The sequence below is a fragment of the Hipposideros armiger genome, unplaced genomic scaffold (assembly GCF_001890085.2).
Source record: "Hipposideros armiger isolate ML-2016 unplaced genomic scaffold, ASM189008v1 scaffold_126, whole genome shotgun sequence".
NCBI classification, from domain to species: domain Eukaryota; kingdom Metazoa; phylum Chordata; class Mammalia; order Chiroptera; family Hipposideridae; genus Hipposideros; species Hipposideros armiger.
This window is the reverse complement of record NW_017731476.1, coordinates 1,269,927-1,296,921: the sequence shown is the minus strand read 5'-3', so window position 1 is coordinate 1,296,921 and position 26,995 is coordinate 1,269,927. Positions and strand designations below refer to the sequence as shown.

The 26,995-nt window shown below is 51.8% G+C and overlaps 1 protein-coding gene across 1 annotated transcript in view; it reads right to left on the bottom strand.

The window, feature by feature from the left end:
* Positions 1-26,995, bottom strand: part of GTF3C1 (general transcription factor IIIC subunit 1) — a 66,384-nt gene that overhangs the window by 28,877 nt on the left and 10,512 nt on the right. The window contains exons 5-16 of the mRNA XM_019648446.1: positions 26,111-26,207; positions 22,164-22,287; positions 14,018-14,179; positions 12,178-12,293; positions 10,867-11,146; positions 10,040-10,257; positions 7,462-7,598; positions 6,254-6,407; positions 3,811-3,914; positions 2,704-2,888; positions 1,023-1,286; positions 613-758 (exon numbers count right to left, since the gene is read on the bottom strand). Coding sequence (XP_019503991.1) covers positions 613-758; positions 1,023-1,286; positions 2,704-2,888; positions 3,811-3,914; positions 6,254-6,407; positions 7,462-7,598; positions 10,040-10,257; positions 10,867-11,146; positions 12,178-12,293; positions 14,018-14,179; positions 22,164-22,287; positions 26,111-26,207 — 1,987 coding nt within the window. The remainder of the gene's footprint in view (positions 1-612; positions 759-1,022; positions 1,287-2,703; positions 2,889-3,810; positions 3,915-6,253; positions 6,408-7,461; positions 7,599-10,039; positions 10,258-10,866; positions 11,147-12,177; positions 12,294-14,017; positions 14,180-22,163; positions 22,288-26,110; positions 26,208-26,995) is intronic.

The following is a 26,995-nucleotide window of genomic DNA, read 5'->3' as shown; positions in this document are numbered from 1 at the left end:
CAAATAATAAAACAGTAAACATGGTATAGTCTCAATTCAGTTTTTTAAAAAAGGAAGATCTCACACACACACACACACACACACACACACACACACACACAGAGGCATGCACACACAACAAGGCAAAGGAACTAAAGGCTAGAAGAAAAGGTACCAAAACACTAGCAGTGATAGCTCTGAGTGATGAAGTTATGGGTAAGTTCTATTTTCTCCTTTTTCTGTACTTACCAAATTTCTAAAAACATATTTTATTGTTACATCATAATTATTTGTCTGTCTTTCTGTCTTCTCAATGATGTATCTAGAACAAGTCTTTGAAACATTTCCTTTGACCTACCAACCATTCTTTCTATCTATCTATCATCTATCTCATCCCCTCATTCCTTCCATCCCTCCCCCATCCGTCAATCTATCCCCCATCCATCCATCATCCATCTATCCCCCATCCATCCATCATCCATCCATCCGTCCATCATCCATCCATCCATCCATCCCCAACCACCCATCCAGGCAACCACAAGTCTCGACGTATTTGCCTGACCTCGTGAGCGCAGGCCCTGCAGCCTAGAGCTGAGGGACGAGCCCCTGTGACAGCCTGGGAGTCGCCAGTACCTTGTAGCTGACTTGCACAATCTGGATAAAGATGGAGAGGGGCAGGCAGAGGAGAATGTCGCTGACGAGGGCCCAGCCAAAGCCAAAGTCCTTGTGGACTGGGCTGGGAGGGACATAGCGCTTCCATGAGGCTTCGTCCACATAGACTAGGAGGAAAGCAGAGACAGGGTCCGAGTCAGGATGGTGACATCACCTTCCAGGAGGTCTTGGCGCCCTCTTACCACACTCTCGGACAAAAGCCTAGTTGCCAGGCAGGAAGCCCAGAGGTTCAGAACGTTTGGAGTGTGGCTTTATTTTGATCAGGCCAGCGTGGGGATTCCGCCAGCTTAGGCGATAAGGACCAGGAGCTACCACAGTGGCCTTCTGGATTCGCTGGTGCCTGCCCGCCTGCCCGCCCTGGGGCATCTCACCTGTCTCTGTGGGAAGCTCCAGCTCCCCCCAGATGGCTCCGTCCTGGCTGTCCTTAGGTGGGGCGCTGGAGGAGACCTCCAGGGCCTGTCCCGATGAGGCCGAGGCTCTGGTCCGGCCCAGCCCCTTCTTCCGGGTCCTGCTTTCACTGCTGACTCCAAGCTTCCTGGCAGGGTGCCCGTAGATCAGGTACCACAGAAACGTGTGGGCCACCCGCAGGCGAGGCATTTTGGGCAGAAACCCTAGAGAACGCCCCAGTCCAGGAACTGAGGCAAGAAAGGGGAGGGCAGTGCTTGAAAACTCCCCGGTTAACACCAGTTCAATCCATCCAAAAAACTACTGGGTGCCGCTATGTCCCAGGTGCCAGGGAGAAGGCAAATGCTCTCCTCATGGAAGTTCCTTTCTAGTGGGAAAGGGCAGACAATAACCAAACACCTAAAGTAATGCATCAGATGGAAACAGCTGGTGCAGAGAATAAAGCGGGGGGCGGGGGGGGGCTGAGATTCCACTCAGAGGCCAGGAAAGACCTCAGGGAGAGGCCCTGAGGGGCGTCCTCAGGCCGCCATGCAGCGGTCCGGGGCTGTCCCTCCCAGGGCAAACGGAAGGAGCCCGAGACGGGTGTGTGCCTGGCACATTCGAGGAAGGAACAAGGAAGGGTGTGCAGGTGAGCCCGACTGTGATGGGTAAGGGAGCCACAATGGAGGGCCTCACAGACCTCCACAGAGCACTCCTGGCTCAACGGCCCTGTGTAAAATAATCCAAAATCTAGGGTTCTCTTAAAGCATTCTAATAGCTTATTTCTTTGTTGATTCAGACCCAGTGTCCATTGCCTTTCCCCAGTGAGAGGACAGGGGAGGGACAAGAGAGTCACAGGAACAGGGCAGTCGGGACAGGTGATCAGGGGCCCCTCGTCCCCATCAGGCCCGGCCAGCTGAGGACATGCTCGCTGCCTGCTGTCTGCACGAGTGCGCGTGCTGCTCAGGTGCACACACTCGGGCTCAGGTCTCTCCTTCAGTCTGGACTTTCTAACTGTGAAACCTCGAGAGTCAAGGCCACACCTGTGTGACTGGAGCCCCCAGAAAGTGGCCTCCTCTGCCTGGAACCCCCATGCCCTGGTGAGCCAGCTTTCCCCTCCCCACCAGCACACACATTAAGGCCCGGAGAGGAGCAGAGTACTGGTTAAAAAGCCCTGCCATTCACACCTGCCCCGTGAGTTTACATCAGAGCGGCTTGGTGGGGAAGAGGGAGGCAGCAGCTCTGGTAGAGACCGATTCTGGGAAAATTATACGAACGCTCAAACTTGCCAAAGGCTGAAGCTACCAGAAGTCTTGTGGGGTCAGGAGAGGTACAGGTTTTCTGTGGTTTATGGAATATTCCAGCCCAAGGACATTCAGCAGACAGAGTGCATCTCTGTGAATAATTCCTCACATTGAGATCTGGCAAAATTTCATCTGAGTCTTGCAAGGAATATGCTGAGATATGCTGGGCAAACATCGCTCCTATTTTGCACAGGGAAACTGATGCTGGTGGGAGACATGTGACCTGCCCTCCGTGACCCAGCCCATAATTCAGACCTGATTCTGACTGCAGCCCAGCCTCAAATGTAGAAGAAAGTGACTCAAACAGCATCACGCAAGCAACACATGAAACGCAATCAGACATCGACGAGAAGCTGCTTTTTACCTATAACAGGGTTGTAATTTTTCAGCTGGGTTATGCCCATTTTCTCGTCGGTTTTTTTCACCCGTCCACTTTCTGATTTAGAGGAAGCGTTCGGCTGGGAGTCTCCTGGTCCGCGCGGGTCCTCTTTCCCTTGACTTTCTTCTTCGGCCTCCTCTTGAGGCGCTCGGGGCTGGGGCACTTTAACCCTGCAGCCGAAATACAAGACCGATACCACGTTGGGAGGACCAAGGCCTGAGAGAAAGGACAGGATCTGTCCTCACGAAAGAGATGAAGCCTTTTGGTCCTGAGGTTACAAACTCAACTGCTGAGACCTGGGGGCCAGGCAGGTGACGTCAATGGATAAAATGCTCCAGGTCGCTAGACATTTGGGGATGACGGAGACTGGTGACTTGGAGATGGAGAGGGCACCCCCACCTACGGCACAGCTGCTGCCTTGTGAGAAAGGGGAGCCCGATACACTCGGATCTTGGATACTTTCGTAAATGCCGGAAAGCAGGAATCTGATGCGAAATTAACGGATTCAAAGCACATGTGGCCAATGCGTGGCCGGCCACGCAAACCAGTGTCTGCAAGTGGGATGCAGGCCTGGGCACACCGCAGGCTGGCGCCTGTAAACCCTGCTGGGAATCCTCCCCCACCCCTGAGTTTTCTCAGTCCATTAGATGGTTTATGAATAAAATTAGAGAAGACCTCGGAAAGGCAACTTGAATCATTGTGAGCCATTATGAGACCGAGCAAATTTCACACATCACAAGGCCTGCGATTTGGAACGCTCTGTCCACAATTAGAAGAGAATTAAAGACGCAAGGATTTTCTTCTTCATCTTTTTTTTTTTTTTTGGATGTCGGGTCCGTACATATTCATTTTATTAAGAATGAATACATGAATGAGTAGAATAGGACACAGAAAGAAAAGGGTAATGCAGGGAACAAGAGGACACAGGCAGAAACTGGTCCTTGTTAGACTAGAACCGCAGACCCCACCAGTGAATTCACTGATCTCCCCGAGAGAAAACAAAGGGCTTTTGTGGGAGCGAGCGGCTGGGCCTCCGGAATGAAGACGCTGACCAGGCAGCTTCACGGGAGCCCTGTGGGTGCTGCCACTTGCCTGTTTGCTGTGCTGGAATTGGAGATCCGGAAACGAACCTGCTCAATGGCACTTCTCACCAGGGGGTCGTTCTGGTCCATGGAGGGGTGTACCACCAGGTCCACCTGCGGAAACAGCGGTGTCCCAAAGGGCGGGTGGGGGCGGGGCCGAGGGAGACCAAGCCCCACAGCTCACACCTGTTCTCATTAACATTTCCGAAAGAGCCTCGAGAGGAAGCCAAGTGTTTGCTGAACATTTGCCGTTGTTTTCTGGCATCAACATCCCTCAAGCGATAAAGCTCTGCCACCAGTAATGTGTTACTTCGCTCTAGTGAGGAATTCTGGCCTGGAAACAGCCATCTTCCCAGCAGCCCCTCACTGGGGAGTCATGGACCACTGGTCCGTCCAGGCATCTACCTGGTGGGCCGAAGCCCCACCCCCGCTATCTGAGACTTTTCCACAGTTGCTGGTGAGTCCTGAGGGCTTCCGTCTGGAAGAGGTAAGTGGATTTCATTAATCTCCCCTCCGCCGGGGGACTTGGGCCCACTTCTAAGCGAACTGGCAGAGGATTTAGAGCTGCTTTTGTTGTTTTACCTTTTCCAAGGTACTGAAGCTGCTCAGTTAGAGTGGTTCTCAGGTCATGAGAGAGAACGAGGGTGACAAAGGGAAATAATAAGTTGAGCAGGAAGCTGTGACAGCCCCGCAGTAGATGGCAGGCATGCCGGCCTGGGCCCCTGCAAAGCCAGGCTTCTGGCTTCTCTCTGTCATTGGCAGGAGAGAGGAAGGTAAGGGTTTCTAAACGGGTAACTCCAGACAGCAGGTTACGTGCCAAAAGGGCCCGAGAGAGGGCGGGTCCCAGGGAACAGGCACGACGCCTGGATGGGACTCCGAAGGGGGCCGGGGCTCAGTCCCTTCTTCCCCTCGTTTGTGAAATCAGGGCTCCTCCCCCATGCCTCGCCAACTTTTTTTATGGTTTTGTGAGGCTCCAAGGAGATATAGTTTGGCAACACCCAGAACATTTAAAGTGTGATGCAAATATAAAGCATTCCTATCTGCCCACTTTCCACAGCCAAACGGCCCAACTAACTTCCTGGAGGCCCGATAGACAGGGTGGCCATTGGGGGACGCAGCAGCCATGGAGGCTGCCTGCAGCAGCAGAGCTCTCACTGCCAAAAAAAAGTGCCGTAGAGACACTTAAGCTTATGCTGTAGGCAGGTGCACAAGTCTGCAGCCCTTCCCAGCTGGAAAAATGGGGTACCGCTTGGTGAACACCCCAGAGCTCAGCACCTTCATCTCTGAGGCTCTGTGATCCTGTTTGTACCTGAACCTGCCTCCCTCCCATCCTGCCTGGCAGATATGGGGCCAAACAGGTGCTGAGACATGGCGACACCTTTGCCTGACTGCCCCTCTAGACTCAGAGTCCGGGCCGCTTTTCCTGCCCTCCATTTCTGCCCCGCGAGGGCTGTCCGTCCCAAAGACCTGCTCTTTGAAGACCAACAGAAATCCGGGGTGTTGCAGCTGGTGGGCTGGGGTTTGTCCTTCAGTGAGACACAAGTACCTCCTGCCACTCAGTGATCGAGGGACGAGTGGCAGGCTGGCGGGGGACGGGAGGGAGCAAGCTCAAGCAGATAGAAAGTCTGATGAGCACTGCCGACTCGCAAGGATAGGAACTGTGTTTCTTAAGTTGCTTTTTGGACTGCTCTGTGTTTTTCAAATTTCAAATATCTTAATACATAAGATAAAGTTAAGAAACCAAAAATGACCTTGTCAGCTTATTAAGAAAACAAAACATAAAAGCAGAGCTTTCCTAAGGCAGAGATTTAAAGTGTAGTCAGAAAAAAAAAGGTCAGGAAATTACAAGTGACTGTCCCTTTGGTCCCAGCGCCCAGCTGGGCTCTCAGATGACTCTGACCCTGAAAAATGTAAGCCTTGGAATATGTGCAAAGCCGCTGAGCTACCATTGCTATGGGAATGGCCCCAAACTTTAAATTTTACGGAAACGGATAAATTGAGACAGAAGAGATAATACTGTTCCCTATCGGCGAACCCCAGCAGTGCATCCTAATTGAGTTGCTGCTGTCCTTTCCTCTGGGACCCGCTTCCTCAGATCTCTGTGGAAAATGTTCTTGCTGCTCAGTCTAAATTTCCCACCTCCTAAGTGCTGCTTCATTGCCCTCCGTGTGCCTCTGCTGGATGGCTGTCTCTGCCTCCCTTGCTTTCCCTCCTCTGGTTTGGGGCTGGCCGCCTGCCTTGGGCTGCGCTAAAATCCCAGTTCATTATTCCTCTCTTCTGTCTCCAGCTGCCCCAGAAAGTTGGGGTGATCCCTGTTCCCCAAATTAGTAGGCATAATGGGAAATTCTAAGTTACTGACAACAGAGGAACGACTGAGGTAGGACAAGGAGGGGGAGCGAGCCAAGGAGCCTCCCAGCCCCCCGCTGGCTGTGGCCTCGGGGGCCCGCGGGTACCTTCTTCTTGATGCCATCTTGAACGACCGTGGTCCGGTACAGTCGCAGGAGGCCTTCCTCAGACATGTTCTGCACCAGCCGCACGATGGACTTCTTACAGCACTTGGTGGAGACGCCTTCTTGCTTCTCCTGATCCATGATCATTTTCTGAATCCTGGGGCATCACAAAACAAGCAGTTAACATGTCCAGTCTCAGCACGGAAGGCCTTCCTCCACCTGGGCAAGCGAGAAGGGCCTAACAGTACCCAGCGGAAACCCGGGAAGCATGAAAAGGGGGTTCACCATCAGAAGGCCAACTTCTTGAGAGGTTAAAATTAAGGTCCTCTCTCTTTAGGATAAGTTAGTCAGCTAAAGATAAGCTACCACTTGCCGTGGGTTCCAATTCTGAGCTTTTCACCAGGAACTAAAGAGGTGACATGATTTGTGACAATGACAGCAGGGAACCTGAGTGCTATGATGGAAATCGCTCTTTACCACACATCTCCACGCCAATTTAGCATCTGCTAAGAATGGTCCCGTTTACCAGTCGACACCCTTAATCGGAAGCTCTTTGATTTTGTTCCTCGCACACCTCACTCTCTAGATCTTACTGAGTCACTACGGTGATGTTTCTAGATAGCCAATCGGAATGGCAGGGCCAGAAGGGACATTAGGACACCTAGCAGACCCCTCACTGCACAGAAGAGAGGCCTTCGGCAGCAGTATCTGCAGACGGCCTCCCCATGGCCTCGTTCGAGGCTGCTGCTAGTCAGGCGTCTCGCACGCTGGGTGCCTCCGTGGCTGCGGAGGTGCTGGCCGGGATGTGGCGGTGACTTGAGTTAGAAGGACCAAACCTCTGTGTGAAGAGAAGTTCTACCTGTGTCTCTTCTGTCTGGCTTTCACGTAAGGCTTCAGCTGACGACATCACCTGCCTAGGTTTCTTCTTATCCCTTTGCTACCACCAAATTCCAGGGAAGGCACGTGCCCTTTTCCCAGGACTCCTAATTCTCGCTCAGTCACCTCTCCCTGTTTAGAGTATTGATATTCCTCAATGTCTGCTCTTGTCAAATCACAAGAAGAAACTCGAATGTTTTCTACCACAAAGGGATGCCGAGAATCTACATGGAAGGGAGAGTCCGGTGCCCCTTGGTCCTTCCCGGTGATGACTGCATGACTGACTGGCACGAGGTGTGTCTTCAGTGCCTAGACCCAGACCACATGCTCCTTACGTGAACAAGCTCTCGATTAAGCGGAGGTTGGTGACGGCTTCTATGATAAGGTTCCTGCGTTTCAACAGCCGGTACGTTTCGTGGGGCTTGTCTTGGCCTGTGCCATGCTTCCCGGTCTTCTGGGAGCTGCCACCGTCCTATAACAGACCAAAGGCACAGGGACACCACCGGCTCAGCACCATTTGGGGCCCCGACACTGCTCTGCAGTGCAGGCCCCCTCCCTGGGGAACTTCTATGCACACGTTTTAGGAAGGGAGTGAAGGTGGCTGTTTCCCCGACAGGATTCTGCCACCCCACTATTTATCGATGCCCCGAAATGGCAGAGACATCTGCAAGCAGAGGACCCCGGCACTTCAGGAAGACTGGCTGGTGTCAGGATGGAAACTAGAGGCCTGTGCTATGGCGTTTGTGAAGCCGTAAGAAGCAGACATTCGGTTTGCTCTTGGTTCTTCCGCAACGGAAGGAAGAAACTGGCAGACGGAAGACGACCCCAGCTAGTCACTCCCCGAGGCTCTTCTCATCAGAAACTCCCAACCACCCCATTACGGGGCCCGTTTACGGAAGAGGCAACCAGGGCCCAGTGAGGCTCAGCAACCGTCCAGGGTCACGGGGAGCTAACGTGCGCCAGGACAATTGTGCCTCATGGTCTTCTGGCTCCAATGCCAGGAAGCCATGGGAAGTCTCTCTGGGGACAGAAGGCAGAGACAGAGTAGAGGCCAGCTTCCGGGTTCAGGACAGGCTGCCCCAGGTCAACTGGGATGAGCAGTGAGGGGAGGACGAGGGAGAAGGCAGGTCAGTGTCCTCCCCTTATCCCTGCCGAACGCCCCTTCTCTTCCTGGCTCCTCTCTGTCTTCTGGGAGCTGAAATGGACGTGTCCCAGCAGCTCTCAGGTCAGACATGGTGCAGCCCAAATGGGCGCCCTGACAGGGAAGGGAATCCTGAGGTGAACACATTCCTTGCAAACTGCTTGAGTGCCACATGGCAGCCCTGGGCCCCTGTGGCTGGATGCCCTCCTCAAGGGGAGAAGCACATTCAGGAGAGAACAGCTCAAGGAGGCGACTCCTTTGTTCTCTCTCGCATTTCAAAGCAAACACTTGGAGGAGAAGCAGTGAGTCAATGTGGCCACTTTCACGCTGAGGGACCCAGCTTAGCTGTATAGTGCACGCCTGTCTTCTTCACAAGTACATTAACATGAAAGAAGGACGGGATCCTGCCGCCATTGCTTTGAGAACAGTTCTAAGAGGAAGAGAAAGAGTTGAGCTAGGAAGCCAGCCACAGAGGTTCCAGGACCCGATCAGAAGGTGCCAAGGGGGGGAGGGGGAGTAAAGCAGGTAAACCCTGGGGAGCCTGCTGAGATGCACCTGCCAGCACCCCAGGTTCTTCAGTTAGAGACACCACCAATCATGACTTGATAATGAGGAGTTGTGGCAGCCAACCAATAGGAAACGGCTAAACGGTTTTAGAAAAATCCACAGACACCCTCCCCAGCCCACACCCCCCTCACGACCACTGCAGGGAGAGTGCTAACCCCAGCACAGGCCTCCAGGCAGACAGGGAGGAGCAAGGATGGGTGGGAACTCCACGCACACACGTGGATTCCGAGCCTTCCCGTGTCATGAATGGAGCAGGTGTGTCACTCGGTCCCCAGGGCCCTCTCTGTCCTCCTCCAGACCGGAGCTGACATGAGCTTACAGGGCTGTGGTGACATCTGCACAAAACCGCAGTGACAGCATGAAAAGCCCCCTGATCACAGGCCTATGCCGTGCGGGGTGCCTCCCCCTCTGACTCGGTGTTTCTAAAGTGCAGGAGGCCCCACCGGCATATTGGAGGCACTTCCAGGTGACAAAGGACAGTGAGCTGAATCAGATAATGAGAAAGGGGCTCCTGTGTCAACTGCCTTTTAATTTGTCCTATTACATTGATGAAAAAGTACTGGTTTGAGTCTACTGTGTTTTTAACCCTCTGACAGACAATGGGATCTGGCCGGAAAGTACTAACACAGTTTTAGTTTCATTTCATCTATTGTACGGCTTACTTCTTTCTGTGGCCTTTCATGGAAATCAGGCCTCTCAGCCCTGGCACTGCTGACATGTGGTACTGGATGATTCTCCGTCATGGGCTGTCCTGCCCGTTGCAGGATATTTAACAGCATCCCTGGCCTCTACCCACTAGATGCCAGTAGCATCCTCTTCCCTGAGTTGTGACAATGACAAATGTCCCCAGGCATTGCCCAATGTCCCCTGGGGAGCAAAACTGGCCCAAAGTGAGACCCAACGATATACATTAGCCATACAAATTTCCCTTCAAAATAAATTTACGTTAAAAAAAAGTAAGGTGTTGGAAATAGAAAAACTCTAATAATGGAGGTGATCTCTAGAAGGGCAAAGCTGCGTGCAGGTGGCACGTACGGGAGTGACGTGTCCCTCCCCACACAGCACCAGGCCCTGTCTGGCATGGAGCAAGCCCTTGTGTCTGATGCGTCTCGGTGTGGTGGTTGCTGCTGTTGGGATGCTCAAGCATGAAACTGGCCCAGCTGCCACGCGCTCTCGGCGATGCACCCCACACTGGGAGCACTTACCTTCGGGTTTTCCAGCCTGACCTCTTCGATCACAGCTATGTCGCCACTGCTGCTCTTCAAGCGTTTGGAGCCAAAGGACGCCCTGGGGTCTGAGAAGCTGCTGGTATCCAGGAGGTTCTGTCTGCTGATGGAGCTCCGGCAGGGTTTCTTCTCCTCAGCAGCTGCTGGGGACAAAGACGGATGCTTCTTCAACGGGTGGAGGTGTCCTTTCCACCCACCTGTGGTGAAGGGTAGGACAGAATGAATAAATGCACTGCGGCCTCCTCAGAGGGCAGCGTGAGACGGGCATCGAGGCTTGGTAGCTAGACCAGATCCACCCACACGGGCCAAGGACTCCACATGGTCAGTTTCAAGGCGGGGGCAGTGGACCAAGTGAGCAGTGTGCGGCCCCCCTCTTAGCGGGATACCAGATTTGCACATCTGTCATCAGCGCCACCCTCTGCACGTTTAAAAAACGTCTTCTATGACTAAACTGAAAACCTAAGGGCTTCTTAGGTTGTTGGAGGGATGGGTAAGAGGAGGTTTATGGAATTCCATCCCTTGTATAGTGAAAACACAACCAAACAAACAAAACATCTGCCAAGGAGAAGTGACTGGCGAGCAGCCGGGAGACAGACTACATGACCATCTCCTCCAGACGTATGACGGCGCGATGCAGGGGACACTCACAGGCCCAAGTTAGGACAGCACCAAGGACATCCTCAGGTGTGTGCGGAACTGGACCCGGAGCTGGGCGGGATAGGCAGCAGCTCGGACTGCGGCCCCAGGCCCACCCCAAGCACCTGTACCCTTGGAGGGGGTGGAGTGGTGAGGTTGGGGCCCGAGACCTGTGCTCGATGAGGGTTTCACGTCCCCATGGGACCCTTTGCGTCTCTTCTTTCTGCTGCTGCTGCTGCCCCCCTCCTCCTCGCTGTCCGACTCAGAGAGGAATGTGTCGTCTCCTTCGGGCGGGAGGGACTCCTCGGGCACAGAGGCCAAGCTCACTGTGGTCAGCAACTCATTGCGGGCTTTCTCTCTCTCATACTGCCGGCTGAGGTCACTCTCCTCCGCGAACACGCAGGAGATGTACTTGGTGGTCCGCTGACGCCCTTCGTCCTCCATGAATCCCTGGGGAGATGAGACATGTTTAATTACACCCAGAAGGGGGCGCTGTAACACACAGGCATTCAGGTGGCCCACGGGTCTGCGGGGTCTATTTCCTTAGAATTCCTGGTCTTCTCCATCTTAGCGCCGATGTTCCTCCCCAGCTCTTCCTGCCTCATTCCCCCTCAGGCCTGTTGGAGACAGTTTGTTAAATCACAGTGCTGGATGTGTGTTTGCTCCACGAGACCGTGAGCTCCTTGAGGGCAGGGCCCTAACCTGGTCTCCCACATGGCCCAGTGCCTGGCTCAGGACTAAGCGCGAGAGAAGCAGTTAAAAAGGAGTGTTTGTAAAATCTGACAGTTCAGAACTGTTGTCACAGGCTGGCGAGTCAGAGCCTGGAGGTCACGTGCTCCATTCAGCCACTGCCACGGGGACTGAGGATGAGGTTGTCACCAACCCATGCTCGTTCTATCTTCTAGGGCAGGGAAGAGGGGCTCCCCCGGGGCCCTTCACAGCAAAAAGGGTAACATTTTTATACATCAACCGCATGCCAAGGACAGTGCCACGTGCCCTGCAACCATTAGCTCGACTCTAACACTGCCTCCCAGCAAAAGGGCCAAAAACTTCACAAGACAGTGATGCATAAAGGGCCGAGATAGCAGGTCTGAGCCTGACAGGGGAACACTGGACATACACAGTGAGCCTGCTCGACGCCACCAGGAGCCAGACAAATAACAGAGAGGGGACCTGGGGGGGCCTATGAGCCCTGGGGAGCACCTGCATGGTATGAAGGGAGGAGGTCCCCAAAAGGGAAGGTGCGTCCGTGCTGCCAGGTCTCCTGCTGGCTTTTCAATGCTGACAACTCAGTCAGTTTTCAAACAGTGAAAGCCGACAGAAACCACAGTGAGGGGAGACCTGACAGACCCGCGGGCGGTTCTGGCCCCCGGCCAGCCCTCTGCCTCCCTGACAGCAGGCCCGACTTGTTTCACGGCGGCTGAGGCATTCCTTCACAATCACACGGTGACTGTGGATTGTGGGAGGGCGCGCCATGTTACCTTGACAACTTTGAATCTCTGAAGAAGACGACACAGCATTCTTGCTTCCAGCTTCCCCACGTTCATGGCCACTCGGATTTCAGCCTGGGAAATTCCTTTTGTGCCTCTGCGTTCAACTGTGAGAAACAAAATACTTGAGCCCCGACCTCCGCCAAGGGGCAGGCACATGCTGCACAAGTCAAGTCCACTCGACCCACCTTTTCAAGGTAGACATTTCAGAGCAATGATACCAACCAGCAGAATGAAATGAACGCCTCCTCTCTCCTTCCCTCCCAAGACTCTCTGAACACTTAATGCTAACAGCCATCTTTTCAGTGCTTCCTGTCAGGCTCCTCCATGTCACAACAGTCAATGTTACGTGATCGCTGCTTGTCTGCTACACCCCTGCACCACTTTCTTACCCAGCGGCAGGAAATCGGCCCTTTCCCACGAACGGACTTTTTCAGATAAATGAAATTCACCATTTAAAAAGCATTGATGTAATTTTTTTTTTTTTTAAGGAGTGGCCCATATGGGGATCAAACCGGCAACCTTGGTGTTAGTAGTGCCACGCTCTGACTGAGCTAACTGGTCACCCCTCAACGTGATCTTTCACGAAGAACTTTAAAGGTCTCCCTACCTTCTCGGGGGACCCAGAGACATTATGGCCACCGATGGCTGCATTGTCCTGGGCCCAATGCCAGCCTGCAGGGACCATGTGTGGGAGGGAATGGTGCCACCTGACTGTCTAATGGCCAGCAGGTGGCTGCTCTCTTGTACTTGCTCTGTCCAGTCTGTCAGCTGCCGCCCTGCCACGTTGTCACTGCTCAGTATATTCTTCCATCTCCAAGGAGCCCTTTTAAATCGATTGCACAGCTGGGGCTGGGAACTAGGGAGGAGCCTGGCAGGGGTGGGGGTGAGGTGGCCGCAGCGAGCCCCTTCAGTACAACACACGAGCTGTAGGGCAGACTTGGTGGCAGGAATGGTCCCCCCTGACTTCCTGATTCATGACACACTAAGGCTGCCAGGAAAGACCAATGTGGGTAAAGGAGATTTTGCCATATTGGACATGCAGAAAACTAAACGTCAGAACAAAAAGAGGCGGCTAGCATGTGTTCCCACGCTGAACGAGTAACACACTAACGGTGGAGATGAAAGGGTTAAGGGCAGCTGTTCCCAAACTGTGTTCCGAGGAACCTGGTCTGAGCAATGGTAAGGGTTAAACTGCCAAAGGCCCCCCCAGAAAAGCTGTGCCGACCCGCCCGTGTGTCTCTAGCTGCTGGCTGAGTCAGGTCTGCGGCCACCTCACCTCCACTCTGTCCTCCTGCCCACAGGGACCTGCGGCCACAGCACCCATGGCACCCGGTCACTGCTGTCTTACATCAATTTTAGGGGCTCTAGTGGAAGGGTGAGGAATGAGGGGGCAGGTTTACCCCAGTTTGTCACTGGAATTCTCAGCCTGCAGTGACTCCAGGCCAATGTTAAAAGGTGGCAGGTGGCTCACAAATCTTTGAGTAATAACACTAATCACTAATTTTGAAAGTGCTATCGACATACCAGGCGCTACAACAAATGTCTTCATCCCATTCCTCACTTAGTCCCCATTACATGCTGGGTGGACATGATCCCCATTTTGCAGATGAGGGAACTGAGGCTTGGAGACCTTGCTGAAGTCACAGAGCTAACAAGTGGCAGAGCAAGGACTCAAACCTCAACCGAAAGCCTAAACCCTCCCAGGGAACCACGGTACTCCCCTCTACGTTACATTCTCAAGAGCGAAGACCCCTTGTGACACGCGGGCAAAACACTTCTCAGCTCAAATGCTCAGGACCCATGCGCACAGTGTGAGGAGGGGACCTACTGAGTTCGTAGGTCTGCGTGAGCATGTCCCGCTCGTACACGATGTCCACAGGGGGCACTGCTTTGGAGATGACCTCCTCGTCATCGTCGTCGTCCTGGTCGTCCTCGAACTTCCGTTTAAACCCCTTCAGCATCTTGAGGCAGCGGACCATGATATCAGTCCCTGGGGACACAGCACATGTTATCCAGCAGTGACAGCGTTGTGTGTGTGTGTGGGGGTGACATCAGCAGAAACAGAGCCAGGGGGACTGGGACCCACAGCACCGGGTTTGGGACATTTCAAATGGCATGTCTTGGGGCACAAGGCCTGAACATGTCCAAAAAGCTGCTTTTGGTTTTTAATATAATTAGGGGACCAAGAAATAAAGAGGAATAACGGGGCGTCGTGTTAGTCTGAGGAAGCAGACGACAGCCTCTGCTTGACTCAAGCTCCGTGCCTGTCTTCGCACATTGTCTCCCCAGCCCCCAGAACGGCGCCCACATACGGGAGGCACACGGGTGGTGCTGCCGAGAGAAAGAAACCATCTTTTTCTGAGTGAGCTGATCCCCACTGCTGGCGAGGGGTGGCAGCAGGGCGAATGAGTCCCTGAACCCTCCCCAGACATTTCCCGAGGCCTTTTAACCCAGTGATTCCAAATGTGGGAACTCAGTCCAAGAAAACTGCTCAAAAAGAGGTGAAAGCTGCCACTCTGACAGGTCCACACGGCACTTGGTATAGCACTAGCTTTCGTGAATAATATACTCATAAAACAACAGCGGTGGGGGACTCAGTGGCAGCACCTGGACAAGCCACCGCGTACTGTAGGCTGGTCCCTGCCTTCAAACAATCACATGGCACCTCTACCAACCTCCAAAAGCACAACAGAGGACAAATGACAATGTGTGCCTATGGCTGGAACAAGAGAAAGGGACAAGGAACAGCAAAAACATCTCGACACTTCACATGTAAAAACTCCCTGTATCCTGACAAGCCAGGAAGACACTTTACAGCTGAAGAAACTGAGGTACAGAGGGGACCCTTAACTCACTCCAGCATCCAACAGCTTGCAAGTGACGGGGACAGTGTGACTCAGGCAGGGTCACTGGTCTTCAACGAGTGGGAGAAATGATTCTGAACGAAGGTGTCCTATGACATGTGACTGTGGGCGAAGAATAATTCCCCCCAAGGACGTCCATGCCCTGAGTCCCAGAGCCTGTGAAGATGTCACCTTTTGTGGCAGAAGGAACTGGCAGTGTGATTAAGTTACGGCTTTCGCTGTGGTCGTCAGGATTTTGAGACTAACCTGGATTATCTGATGGGCCCAACGGAATATCAGAAAGTCCTTGGAACAGAGAGGAGGGTCAGAGGGAGAGGCTGGAAGACACGATGCGGCTTTGAAGATGGAGGAAGGGACCCTGAGCCAGTAATGCAGGAAGCTTCAGAAACTGGGAAAGGCCAAGGAACGAATTCTATCCTAGAGCTTCTAGCAGGAATACAGCCCCACCGACAGCTTGATTTGAGCCCCGCGACACCCATTTCAGACTCTGACCTCCAGAACTGTTTTAAGCCATTTGTGTAAGCAGCAGAGCTAGGATCTGAGCCCATGCTGCGTGAAGCTCTCCACCATTCTGCAGTCACCTTTAATGGTGTCAGCAGCACTTGGCACAGTGCAGGGGCACAACAAACATTAGCTGAATTAAAGATAGCTGGTCCCTTCCTGCCAGGTAGGACAGCCCAATAGCCGGCCTAACGTCTCCTGGTGGCCCGGCTCCTGGAGACACCTGGGAACTCACCCCCGCTCTTGTCCTGAGCATGCGGGATCAGGAAGGCCCCTTGGACAGGCAGGCTGTCTGCCGGGGGAGGTGAGGGTGACGCATGGGGACCAGCTGTTCCCTGAGATCACACTGGGCATCGGGCACCCTGGGACAGACAAGGAGCGTGTAACCCAGAGAAGGCCATGTCCTGAGTGGAGGGCGGTCTCAGGCACCCAAGGTCGGGCCAAGTGTGAGGCTGTCGTGTTTCCAGAAGGCCATGGTGTCTGGCCAGGTTTGGGGCTGTGGAGTCTGCGCCGTCCACCCCACAGAGCATAGCTGACTCCTCAGCTGTGAATCCCAACTATGCCGACGTCCTGTGGCCAGCAGACAGGAAACCCTGACCACTCACCCACTCTGTGTCTAGTCTTTCTCAACATACTGTCCGTGGAAACATGTCCCCTTCCCCACGCTGTGTCATTTGCATCTTCACTTTGGAAGATCTCATGTTAGAGAGGCCGTGTGCAAGGTGGTTAAGAATCTAGACCCTTCTGCCAGGGCCAGTGTGTGAACCTGGGCGAGTGGGTGGCCCTCCTTCAGCCTCAGCAGTCTTGACTGTTACCTAGTGCTCCAGACGACCTGTCCCGAGAGGACGGGACGGGATGGCACGAAGTGCAGTCTGTGCTGCCTGACCCCAGGTGACCACGGGGCCTTTGTATCTTTCTCACAGTTCTAGTTTTACCAGCCTCAGAATTTCAAGTTTTATTATTAAAATCCCTTTATCTTACCTTGAATACTTTAATTCTACTATAATTTTTTAAATGTCCCTTTTGTTATTTTAATGATTTTAATTTAGTTTGCTGCACCCTGTTATGGGTTTCTTGTTTATTTTTAAATTTTTAACAGCTTTGTTGAGCTGTAGTTCACGTGCCATAAATTCACCCATTTAAAGTGTACAAGTCCGTGGTTATTTAGTATGTTCACAGGTACGTGTACCTGTCACCAGTGTTAGGACATCATCACCTTTAGTCCTTTAGCTGTCACCCCTCTGCGTCCCCCACCCAGCCTTATGTACTCACAATCGGCTTCCCTATTCTGGACTTCGCTACAAATGGAATCACATAGTCATGGCCTGTTGTGATTGGCTTCTTTCTCTATTGGTCTTGGCATCCCTGTCACAAACTAGTTGACCACAGGTGTGTGGGGTTATTTCTGGGCTCTCAGTTCTCATCCACAGATCTCTGTCCATCCTCTGGTCCGTGCTATGCTGTCTCCATTACTGTGGTTTTGTTTGGATATTGGGGAGTTGGGTCTTCCTGCTTCACTCTTCCTTTTCTGGATTGTTTTAGCTTTCTGGGTCCCTTGCAAGTCCATGTGAATGTCAACGTCTGCAAAGGAGCCTGCTGGGACTCCCAACAGGAATTGCCTTTGAATCTGAAAGTCAGTTAGGGGAGTGCTGCAGCCGCAACAATGTTACTCTAATCCACCTACTGGGCCCGGTTTCTCATCTACTTAGAGCTTAAATTTCCATGAACAATGTTTTACACTTTTCAGACTATACACTTTATTTTGTGTACTTCTTTTGTTACATGGATTCTTAAGTACTTAATTCTTTTTGATGCTATTGTTTTCTTAATTTCATGTTTAGGCTGTTCATTTACAAGTGTATAGAAATACAACTGATGTTGGTACATTCATCTTACTTTCTGCAAATCTGGTTGAACTGTTTATTTTTATTCTTTAAGGGTCACGGTACAACAGCTGTGAAGAGTCCACATCCTAAATAGGGAGGTACAGATGCTAGGACCCCTCCTCCCCAACCCCCTTCAACGTTCTCTGCCTTGTCACTGAACCCAGAAAACCTGCTCAAATGAGCCCTCAGGCAGAAGCCCTAGGGAGCAGGCCTCTGCCAACTGCTACCCACGGTGATCATTCTCTGAGGGATTGATTGTAAAGTTAAGTCCTATTTCTCTTCCCTCCTGTTCTCGGCACAATTTAATACACATGAAATGACTGGTCAACACTTGAAGAAAACAATCCAAATTTGCACAATAGATCAGTTCAGGCTGACTACGCTTGTTACAGAGGTCTTTTTGCTTTTTGGAAACTAGATGGCTGCAGCTTTTCAGAACACCTTTGAAGCATGCTGCCAATCTAAGCTTTTTGTTTCTGGGCTTTTAGAAACAACTCATACATATCTAGGCACCCCTGAACATTTACATAAAGTGATACATCATCTTAATTTATTATTTAAGTCTCATCTACTCCACAGGGCCTTAGAGGGAAGATTTTATGCTAATTTTGCCAACTGGGAGGACGAAGCTCAGGGCAAAAAACAGACTCACACTGCATTCACTGGCATAAGGACCATAGCTGAAGTGGCACCTCATTAAGTTAAAGCTGCTAAACATTTGCTCAGCACCCACTCTCTTCCAAGCAGACCCTGCACAGGTGTTCAGTACACAAAGCATGCGCCACCCTCAAGAAGCTGCCGACCAGCTGGAAAAAAGTCACATAAGTAACTGAGACACCGTGTGACAGGGGATGTGAGCAGCAGAGAGGTGGGTGACAAGGCCACCATGGGAATAAGATGAGGCTCCTGAATAGTTAGCACGGGATGGGGCTCTAAAAATCCTGACTGGCACTGTCTCGGGTGCCTGCTCTCTTAATCCTGCACAACGAGCCGATGTCACCACTCTCCTTGGTGCCCGTGCAGGGCTGAGTCACACTGACCCTCTCTCTCAGAGGGCTCATTTCCCAGCACTAGGCCTCAAGGTAACTAGGAACACTCACTGTGTGACAGGCCCTGGGGGACGGATGCCTTCACGGTCAGGTGGATGACACGCCAGAGTGACGCTGGCCGTGGGCGCCTTTGGAGAATGGGAAGGATTGGCCCCCTGGAAGGGGGGCGGCCTCTCTCTGCCTTAACAACTGCTATTAAGAAACGCTGTTCAAAGGTGCCTCGTTTTACTTTTACAAAGAAGTTGAAAGGCTGACTTTTTAGGTGAAATGTCTGATTTTTAAATGCCAGAAACGAATTCAATGAAAAGAAACACTGAGCCAAACCAAATACATGGTTGGATGTGGCCTCTGCTCTGTGTACCCCGTTTTCTGTCAGCCCCAAACAGTCTGGAACATTGTAATATTATCCCCGATAATCCTGATGAGGAAACTGAGGGACAGAGGTCAAACCTCGCTGATGGTCACCGCGACACAAAGCGACAGAACAAGAATTCCAGCCCAGGGCTGTCTTACATCCACGTCCATCCAGGCATCTTTCCTTTCAAGTGGCTGGTTTGAATTTCCAGAGACCTTGAGCCCAGAGGAAGCTTTGCTCTGTGGCTGCCTGCCCAGCCAGAAAGGTTCTTTAAGGGTACTTCCTTCTTGGGTTCTCCTTACTATAAAAATAACATCACTCATCTTTATTGTGAAGGCCTTTCTTGTAACAGGCCAGGAAGTGAAAATGACGAACAGGTCCCCAGGTCATGACCGTTTGAAGCATAGGGATAATCACACTTCTAAGTCACGTGATGGGTAATCCTTTCACGGTTAAGCTCCCAGCACACCTCTGTTCCTGGAACCTTTTTACTTTGACACAGGACCCAGCAGCGCTTCCTGTCTACCTAAAGGCTGATGTCACCCACTCTTTCCCCGGAGGTCCAGTCATTCAGCTAGTCCTATAATGACTCAGCACTGAAGGGACTCAAAGATGAGGCCTGCTTTGAGGGGCCTCCCAGGTGCACCCTTCTTTGTCTGTGCACCTGTGCATGGTGCTACCTCTTGTGTTTCCCTTCCACAGGACTTTCCTCAGGCACAGGGAAGCCACGTGGGGTGGGCAGTGACTCCACTGAGTGAGGAAATAGAGGAAGAAACAGAGTTGCCTCCGACTGGCATCTCAGAGTCACTCAACAAACACGGTCACCTGCCTCCTGTGGGCGGGGCTAAGTTTGGGGCCTGTCCTCATTGCGCACACAGCCTCCCGAACTGGTCCCCAGAAACTTGCTATGCCCATGGGCCCTAGTCGTTTTGTTCTTGTACACCTTTTGGTTTTCCATGGAGCTAACAACTTTTTTTTTCCCATTTGCTTGGTTTTCTGTGTACGTACCATGAAATTCACGACTCTCTGACAAAGTACAACTCCCACTAGACACACTCACACGCACGAGGCAGCCAGTCCTTCGCAGATTTCCATCCCCCAGAGCCTCCCCTGCTCCTGTCAGACAGGCTGCTCTTGGAGCCCGTCGGCGTGACATCCCTTCGTCACCTCCCCAGGGCTCTCCATGTCCCCCCTGCTTCCTGGACCCCGTGCTTTCCTGCCTCTTGGTTTAGTCTGTCATTTGATGGTGTACATCCCCCTACAGCTTCCTAAAAGGGAGCATGGGAGGCAGGACAGGGATTGTTTCAGATCTGCATTATGAAAATGTCCTCATTCTCACACCTGGTTAATGATGGAGCTGAATAAAGAATTCGAGGTGGAAAGTCTGCTTCCTTCAGAATGCTGATGACCTTGCTTCAAGGTCTTCCAGCATCAGTTGCGACTGGGCAGCCTGACGTCTCCTCCCTGGAGGCTCTTTCTCTCCCGGTCTCCTTCTGAAATCTTGGGATGTTGAATCCTGGTGCGGGATTTCCGTTCATTATGGCGGGCACCTGATAGGTCTTTGGATCTGGAACCTTCGTCCTTCAGATATGGGCCGATTCCTTGTGGCATTTCTCATCCTTTCCCCACTCTAGCCCCCTGGACACACTCCTTCCCTCCCTCTCTGAAGCCCCTGTTGTGTGGACTTTGCACATTTCAGGCTCAGCCTCTTATTTTCAACTTAGTTCTCGTTTCCCATCTCCTTTGAGTTTCTACTCCTTCTGGGACTTTCTCAACTTTATTGTTCTTTCTTCCCTTCCACTACATCTTTTATTGCAATAGTCATATTTCTTTTATTTCCAAGAGCTCTTTTTTCTTTTCTGCATGTCCCTTTCTCGTACCCTCTTGCTGTGGTTCCATGGATGTCACCTCTTCTTTTCTCTGAAGAGTCTTTTTATAAAGTGTCCTTTTGCTCCTAGCTTTGTTTCTATTTCCTAGGTTTGTTTCTCTCCTATTCACACCAGAGATTTCCTCAAAAGTGAAGGGAAGCATTGAAATGCTGCCCCAAGCGCTGTGCTGTAGGTGCTTTGGGAGGCGGGAAGGGGGAAGGGGCAGGTCGCCAGTGAGTAAGCTTCTTTGAAGGGTGAGCAGGCAGAGGCCAGCCATCCTGACAGGGAGCCTCCCAGTTTCAGCATGCAGTGAACTTTCCTCTTGGATGGGTCAGGTTCTGCAGAAAGGAAGCCTCCAGCCTCTGGCCCAGGGGACTGTGAATCCGGCTGTACTGTACAGAGAATGTCACCTACCCCCCCCATTTCCAGCACAGCACCCTTTCCCTGCTGGGTCTCATGGCTGTGAGTCTAGCATCCCTCGGGTGCATCTTGTCTTGGGATATGTCCAAACGAGTGTCTTTGTGGCAAAAGGATCCTCCGGGGCTGAGCACAGAAGTGGGGGCCTGGGGTGCAACAGCCCAGATGAACTCTCCTCTGTCCAGCCCCATCTTCAGCTGTGCTTTCCAAGGTACCTGGACGCTCCCAATTTTCAGCTTATCTTGGGTCTTAGAGGTGCCCGCTCTTGGGTATCGCCCTCACAGGCGTTTAGTTTTCCCAGGCTGCTCAGCCAGTTACCGTGTGTCCACCTGCCTTTGAGCACCAAGATGTCACTGGCGACTCTCTCTGTTGTCGTAGCCTGTCCTTTTCTCCTTGTACCTGTGGATCTACTCCTGGTATATCCCTCACCATTGCCGGAGAGGAATTTAGGACCCTTAGCCTTTTCAATGACTTTGGTTAACATGAGGGGTCAGCAGCATGGGACAAAAGTCAGGAATACAGAAAAATAAAGGACCAAGGAAAATTTTTCAAGTTTTATAGGCCGCTGTCCTTAGCTGAACTTTTTTCAAATCCCATCTCTGCTGCTGACGGATCATTCCATCTTACGTAAGTTACTTGGCATCTCCTAACTTTAATGGTCTCATGTGTAAAATGGTAACACCGTCATCCACCATACAGGGCTACCTAATGGAATCATGCAGCTCAGACCAGGGACTTCAGGGCTTCGTGTATGGAGGACAAGGTAAGCCTACTCTTTGGACACCAGGGGTTTGAGGTTTTAGAGGGACAGCCACATAGAGATGTTTGCCTGAAGTCAGGGTTGTTTTCATTGGGTAAACATTTCCCGAGCACTTTTCCTATAGAAGGCCCTAAGTCAGGCATGGAGGAATAAAGGGCGGAAAATCACGTGAAACCCCTCAGCAGCCAGATGTGATCAGAGAGCCAGGCCCATATTTAGAAGGGGGAGGGGAGGTGCCCTGCAGCCCCGGGAAGGGGGCGGGGCCTGTCTTTACCTTTCTTTGTCTTGCAAGGTCCACATTCAGGATGGATCTCTTGTAAGGGGAGAGTCACCACCTTTGCCAGGCCCGCGTTCACCATGTACTGGTACAGACGCTTAAACGTCCGTTCACACAGCCCCTGCCGAGACAAAGTCAAAGCTGTCAGGTCCAAGCGAGGTGTCTGAACGTACCAAAGAGTCGTGTAAATGGACACAAGCGTGAGACCTGATCTAAATGACTGTCTTGAATGAAGACACATTGGATGTACTGATGGGGAAAGGCTGCTAAGCTGCCGGGTCGAGGCCCGGAGCGGTGGGTTAACAATTCTACCCTTTGATTCCATGAGGGGGAAAGAGGTTTTCCCGGAAGGACATATTGGGGTGAGAGTGAGCCAGAGAGAGGTGGAGACGGAAGGAGGCTTTTCTCTGTGTACCTTTTCATATGTTTTTTTATTTTGTTAATCAAGTGAGTGTTTAATTATTAACACACACACATACCTCCCACAGGCAATAGAATAGAAAAAAAATTAAAAACATTAAAAAAAATTGTAGTCTCTCTGTGCAGTTTCACTGTCCACTCTGTCGCTCATATCTCTGCAAGGTGATACAACCAAAGTGCCATAAAGTACATCTGAGCTGCCGGGATCGCCAACGAGCAGCCCCCAGCACTTCCCGTGCTTGTTCATCTCTCTCTATATATACATTTTTAAAGTAATTTACTTGCCAACATTGACAAGTGAGAGATTTCACATAAAAACCCAGATTCCGACTTCTCTTGAAAAACAAGATCTCGCTTGTTCACGGCAGCGGTCAGCGAGAGCTGAGGACAGCGGCGGCCTCGACAGGAGCGCCGGTCATTGGGGGCTCTTGGGAGGTCACGGCCTTCGCGCTCCCATGAGGTCCTTGCACCGTGAGGAGAGAGGCCAGTTCCCATTTATCACCATGGTCGTGCTGCTTCTCTTACAGCAATTAAAGGAAAATTAAGCATTTCTTGACTCCATGCTGCTATCCATCCCCACTTCTCCACCTGCCCTGTTTCACATGCTTATATTGCCTGCCCTGCCACTGCTGGCATTTGGTTTTGTAAGCCCTGGAGCAGTGAGGCAAGCTGGCACTGCTGTGGGTTACGGACTGAACAACAGGAGGCACTCAGGACCAAGAGCTGTTAGCTGAGTCTTACAGGTTTCCTCTTACATCCGGGGGACAGAGAGGCAGCACCTAGCACGTGTCTGTGGGCCGCGGCCGCCACATATGCGATCAGCTCTCAGACTTGCCAGCGCTCTGGCCATTGGGTGGCAGAGCACATGGCTGTCAGGGAAATGCAGATGAGTCACATATGGCTTATTCAAAGTCACTGGCATCTATCGTTCATCTAGCGGTGCTTCCAGCACTGTGGAAAGTCCCTACGGAGACTCATCCATCAAACCCCAGCCCTCAGCGTACGGTCGTGAGCCCCGGCCCATACTAAGCAAGGGAGGAGGATGTGGTCCTGCCTTTAGGGGGGCGGGGGATTGCAGTCAAGGACTTGTACAATCTGCTCAGTAAAGAGAAGCAGTAGGAGCCTCCCCCACCATCCCCCCAAAGTTAGCATCCATATTCATGGCATCAACCGCATCTACAGGCTCAGGCAGGAGTCACGAAATCCTGCCAACTCTATTTCCAGCTGCCACAGTGAATGTCCCACAAGATCTATATACTCCATATAAAGCCTAACATCAAATTTGTTGTGTATCTCATCCTCCTCCAAACTTGTTCACCTTTCTGTATTCTCTACTTTATTCACACATCCGTTCAAATATTTACTGAGCCTTTCCCATGGGCCAGGTTGTGGTGGTGGTGGTGGTGGTGGTGGTGGGGGCTCAGCAGGGACCAGACATGGTCCCGGCTTCCCAGGGCTCTGCACTGGCCCTTGGGTTCCAGCCCACTTCAGTGAGGGGTGCTCTCCCACGCCACTCTGTATCTTGGTTTTGGTCACTCATTGAGTCCTGCTGGTGTCACCTCCAAAACGTCTCTCCAACACGTCCACCCAGTCGCCCACCCGGCCCGAAATTATGGTGTCTACCTCCCGGCCCCACTTCCCGTCTCTCTTTGGGCCACTGTCTCATTTCCTAAACACTTTTCTCTTCTGGCAACTTCTCCACTTCGAAACTGCCAGCTGCACTTTATCAGGCTAAAGGCTGAGTGACCACTCTGAAGTGCCTGGTACTCAAATCTTTCTTATCTGGCCCCAACTTTCCTTTCCGGTCACTTCTCTTACTACTCTCGCCCGAGCACACTGTCGACCTCTAAAGTCGCACAGCCTCCCCCAACCCCACACCTTGGCTCAAGCCACTCTCCTTCCCTGGAAATGCCATTTCTCCTCCATCTACTTTGGGAAACTTAGCTTTCAAAGCCCAGCTCAGCTGTGACTTGCTCCATAAAGCTTCTGCTAGCGGTCTGCAGAGAGCACGTCTCTCCTTTCCCAGACATCAGATGCGTCTTTCTAAGCAGCATTCAGCCTAAGTAAGTGCGCATTCGTTTCTGCCTCTCCTGTCAGACTGCTTCGTGACAGCATGACACCTGTCATCCTCCTTCATTCTTGTCATCTTAGTGTGGAACGTGGTTCTGACTCACTCCGATTTTCATTGAATGAATGAGTGCAATATGTCCTATAACAGTTAAATCTTGTTGCTTAGTCCACAGTGCTGGCCCAAGAGCAGACTAGCCCGGTCTCCCCGCCCGCACGTGACTCAGTGTCACACAGGGTTTCCGTCTCAAATGTCTGCATGGGCCGGACAAAAAATATAAAAAGAAAAGTGGGCAGATACGTTCATGAAGCATGTAGGAATTGTCTCCATTTCTATTAGGGTCTCTCAAGAAGACGCCTTAACAGTCTACCTTTTATTTTCTACTTTCGATAGAGACTCCGATGGAGAAATAGTTCTCTTTACCACAGACAGCAGTGCATGTGCAGTGACAAACAGCCCTGCCTCTCTGCCTCGGGGTCCAAGAAGTGACAGAAGCAGGGGCCTGGGGGAATGGCCAGCGCACAGCCAGCTCCATCTAACTGTTGTCACCACAGACTGAAGGCCCAGGCTCTCCAGAACTTCTGATATTTCAGGGGAAGCCAGAAACTTTGATAATTTTCTTTTTAATGTGAAATCTCAATTTTTAAAAAATGCTTGGTCAAATTCATTTTCAACAATGTACAGGCCGAATCTGGCCTGCAAGCCTCGGTCTGTCGCCTCTGCTCTAAAGAGACGCAGACATGCAGTGAGTCCAGTAATAGGGAAGACACCCCCTTTCCCCGCAACAGACGTCAGAGGCTAGAGCTTCACCGATGCAGCCAAGGGGGAGATGGACTGTCCTGGCATCTACGATCAGGCTCTAAACCATGTTCCTTTGGGGACTAATTACTGTTACCCCAAATCTTGACTTGAAGTTTTTAGTTCTGTTTAACCTACAGGGCAATTTTGTTTTTCTCCCATTTCGAATGTTGGCTTTTCTCCTCACTTCCACTGACGGTTGTTCAAACCAGACAGGAAGCGGCGAGACCTCTGCGCTCTCTCTCGCATTCTCACTGCCTCTGTTCTTGGGCCCAGAGGTGAAGCGGCTCAGTAACTGCTTTTCTCGTGTCCTCTCACCTCCTTATCGGCCACGTCACTATTATTTCAATATAAAACCACTGGGACCAAAATGACAAGCTTGATGAAAGGAAATCTAAATGCCCAGGTCTAGCACTCCCTATGAATTTTTATAGCGGGTCTTAGAGCAAACCCCAGGGACAGAGCAAAAAGGGTGTAACCTAAGGACTGAGCAATTTGTCCATCTGTAAAACAAAGGAAAATCCCGTTTGTTTCCTGGTCAGGGATTGTCAAGTGCATAGCAGGGCTTTCAAATGTAACTCGCTGGGGCGGCACCTGACCGAGAGCTACCCCTGGGGGACAGGGCGGCTCAGCCCACAGCAGGACGCCAGCGGCTCACCAGCTCCTCGCGCAGCTTTCCTAGCGTCTCCATTTGGTTGCTCTGTGCGCTCAGCACCACCGACAGCTTCTCCATGAGGATGTCATACTTGCTCCTCCTGGAAGAGACACAAAACGGATCATTTCTCCAAACTTAACACCGCCTATTTTTTCAAGGCACAATTTTAACACAATACACCCAACTCTAGAGCCTTGGTCTCAGGTCTCAGAGATCCACCCCTGAACTTCACAGCTGGCGAGCCTAGGGCTCTGAACCGTTTCGTGACACGGCCAAGGGCTCCTAAGTGGGGGCGGTGTACTGACTGGACTTCATGGCTAAAACTCACTGACATGATTCTTTAAAATGCCTTATATTTTGACAGTACTTTAAAGTTTAGGAGGCATCTCACATATTCCCTTATCAATGCCTTGGTAAGGAAGGAAGGGCTGGGGCTATTTCTTCTCTTCACTAGGTCAGGAAGCTGCTCTGATTCTAAACCCCTGGCTCTCCCTCCCATTTTCATTGAGGTGGCTGTCACAACAAAGGCTTCCAAGCTAAAGGCCACCAGAGGAAGCGACTAGTGGAGACAGGGCTCCCTGCTGTGTGGGCCTGCGGGAGGTTGGGGGAGGGGTGCAGGGAGGCACCATGCTGCCTGGAAGCAGAGCTGGGCTTTAGCTGCTCACAGGCCGCTGGGCGGGGAGGACATCCATATGGGAACCGGAGACTGCACCCACTTCTCCATTTTTACTGCCTCCGGATGAATGGAAGAATAAAAAAATGAAGGCAGGCTGTGTATGTACTGTGTAGGAGCTAGAACTGAGCACTGTGTCACGGCCATTTTACAGAAGAGCAAACAGTGGTTCCATGAGGCCAAGTGGCTCTCTGCCCACGTCAAGGGCGAAGCTT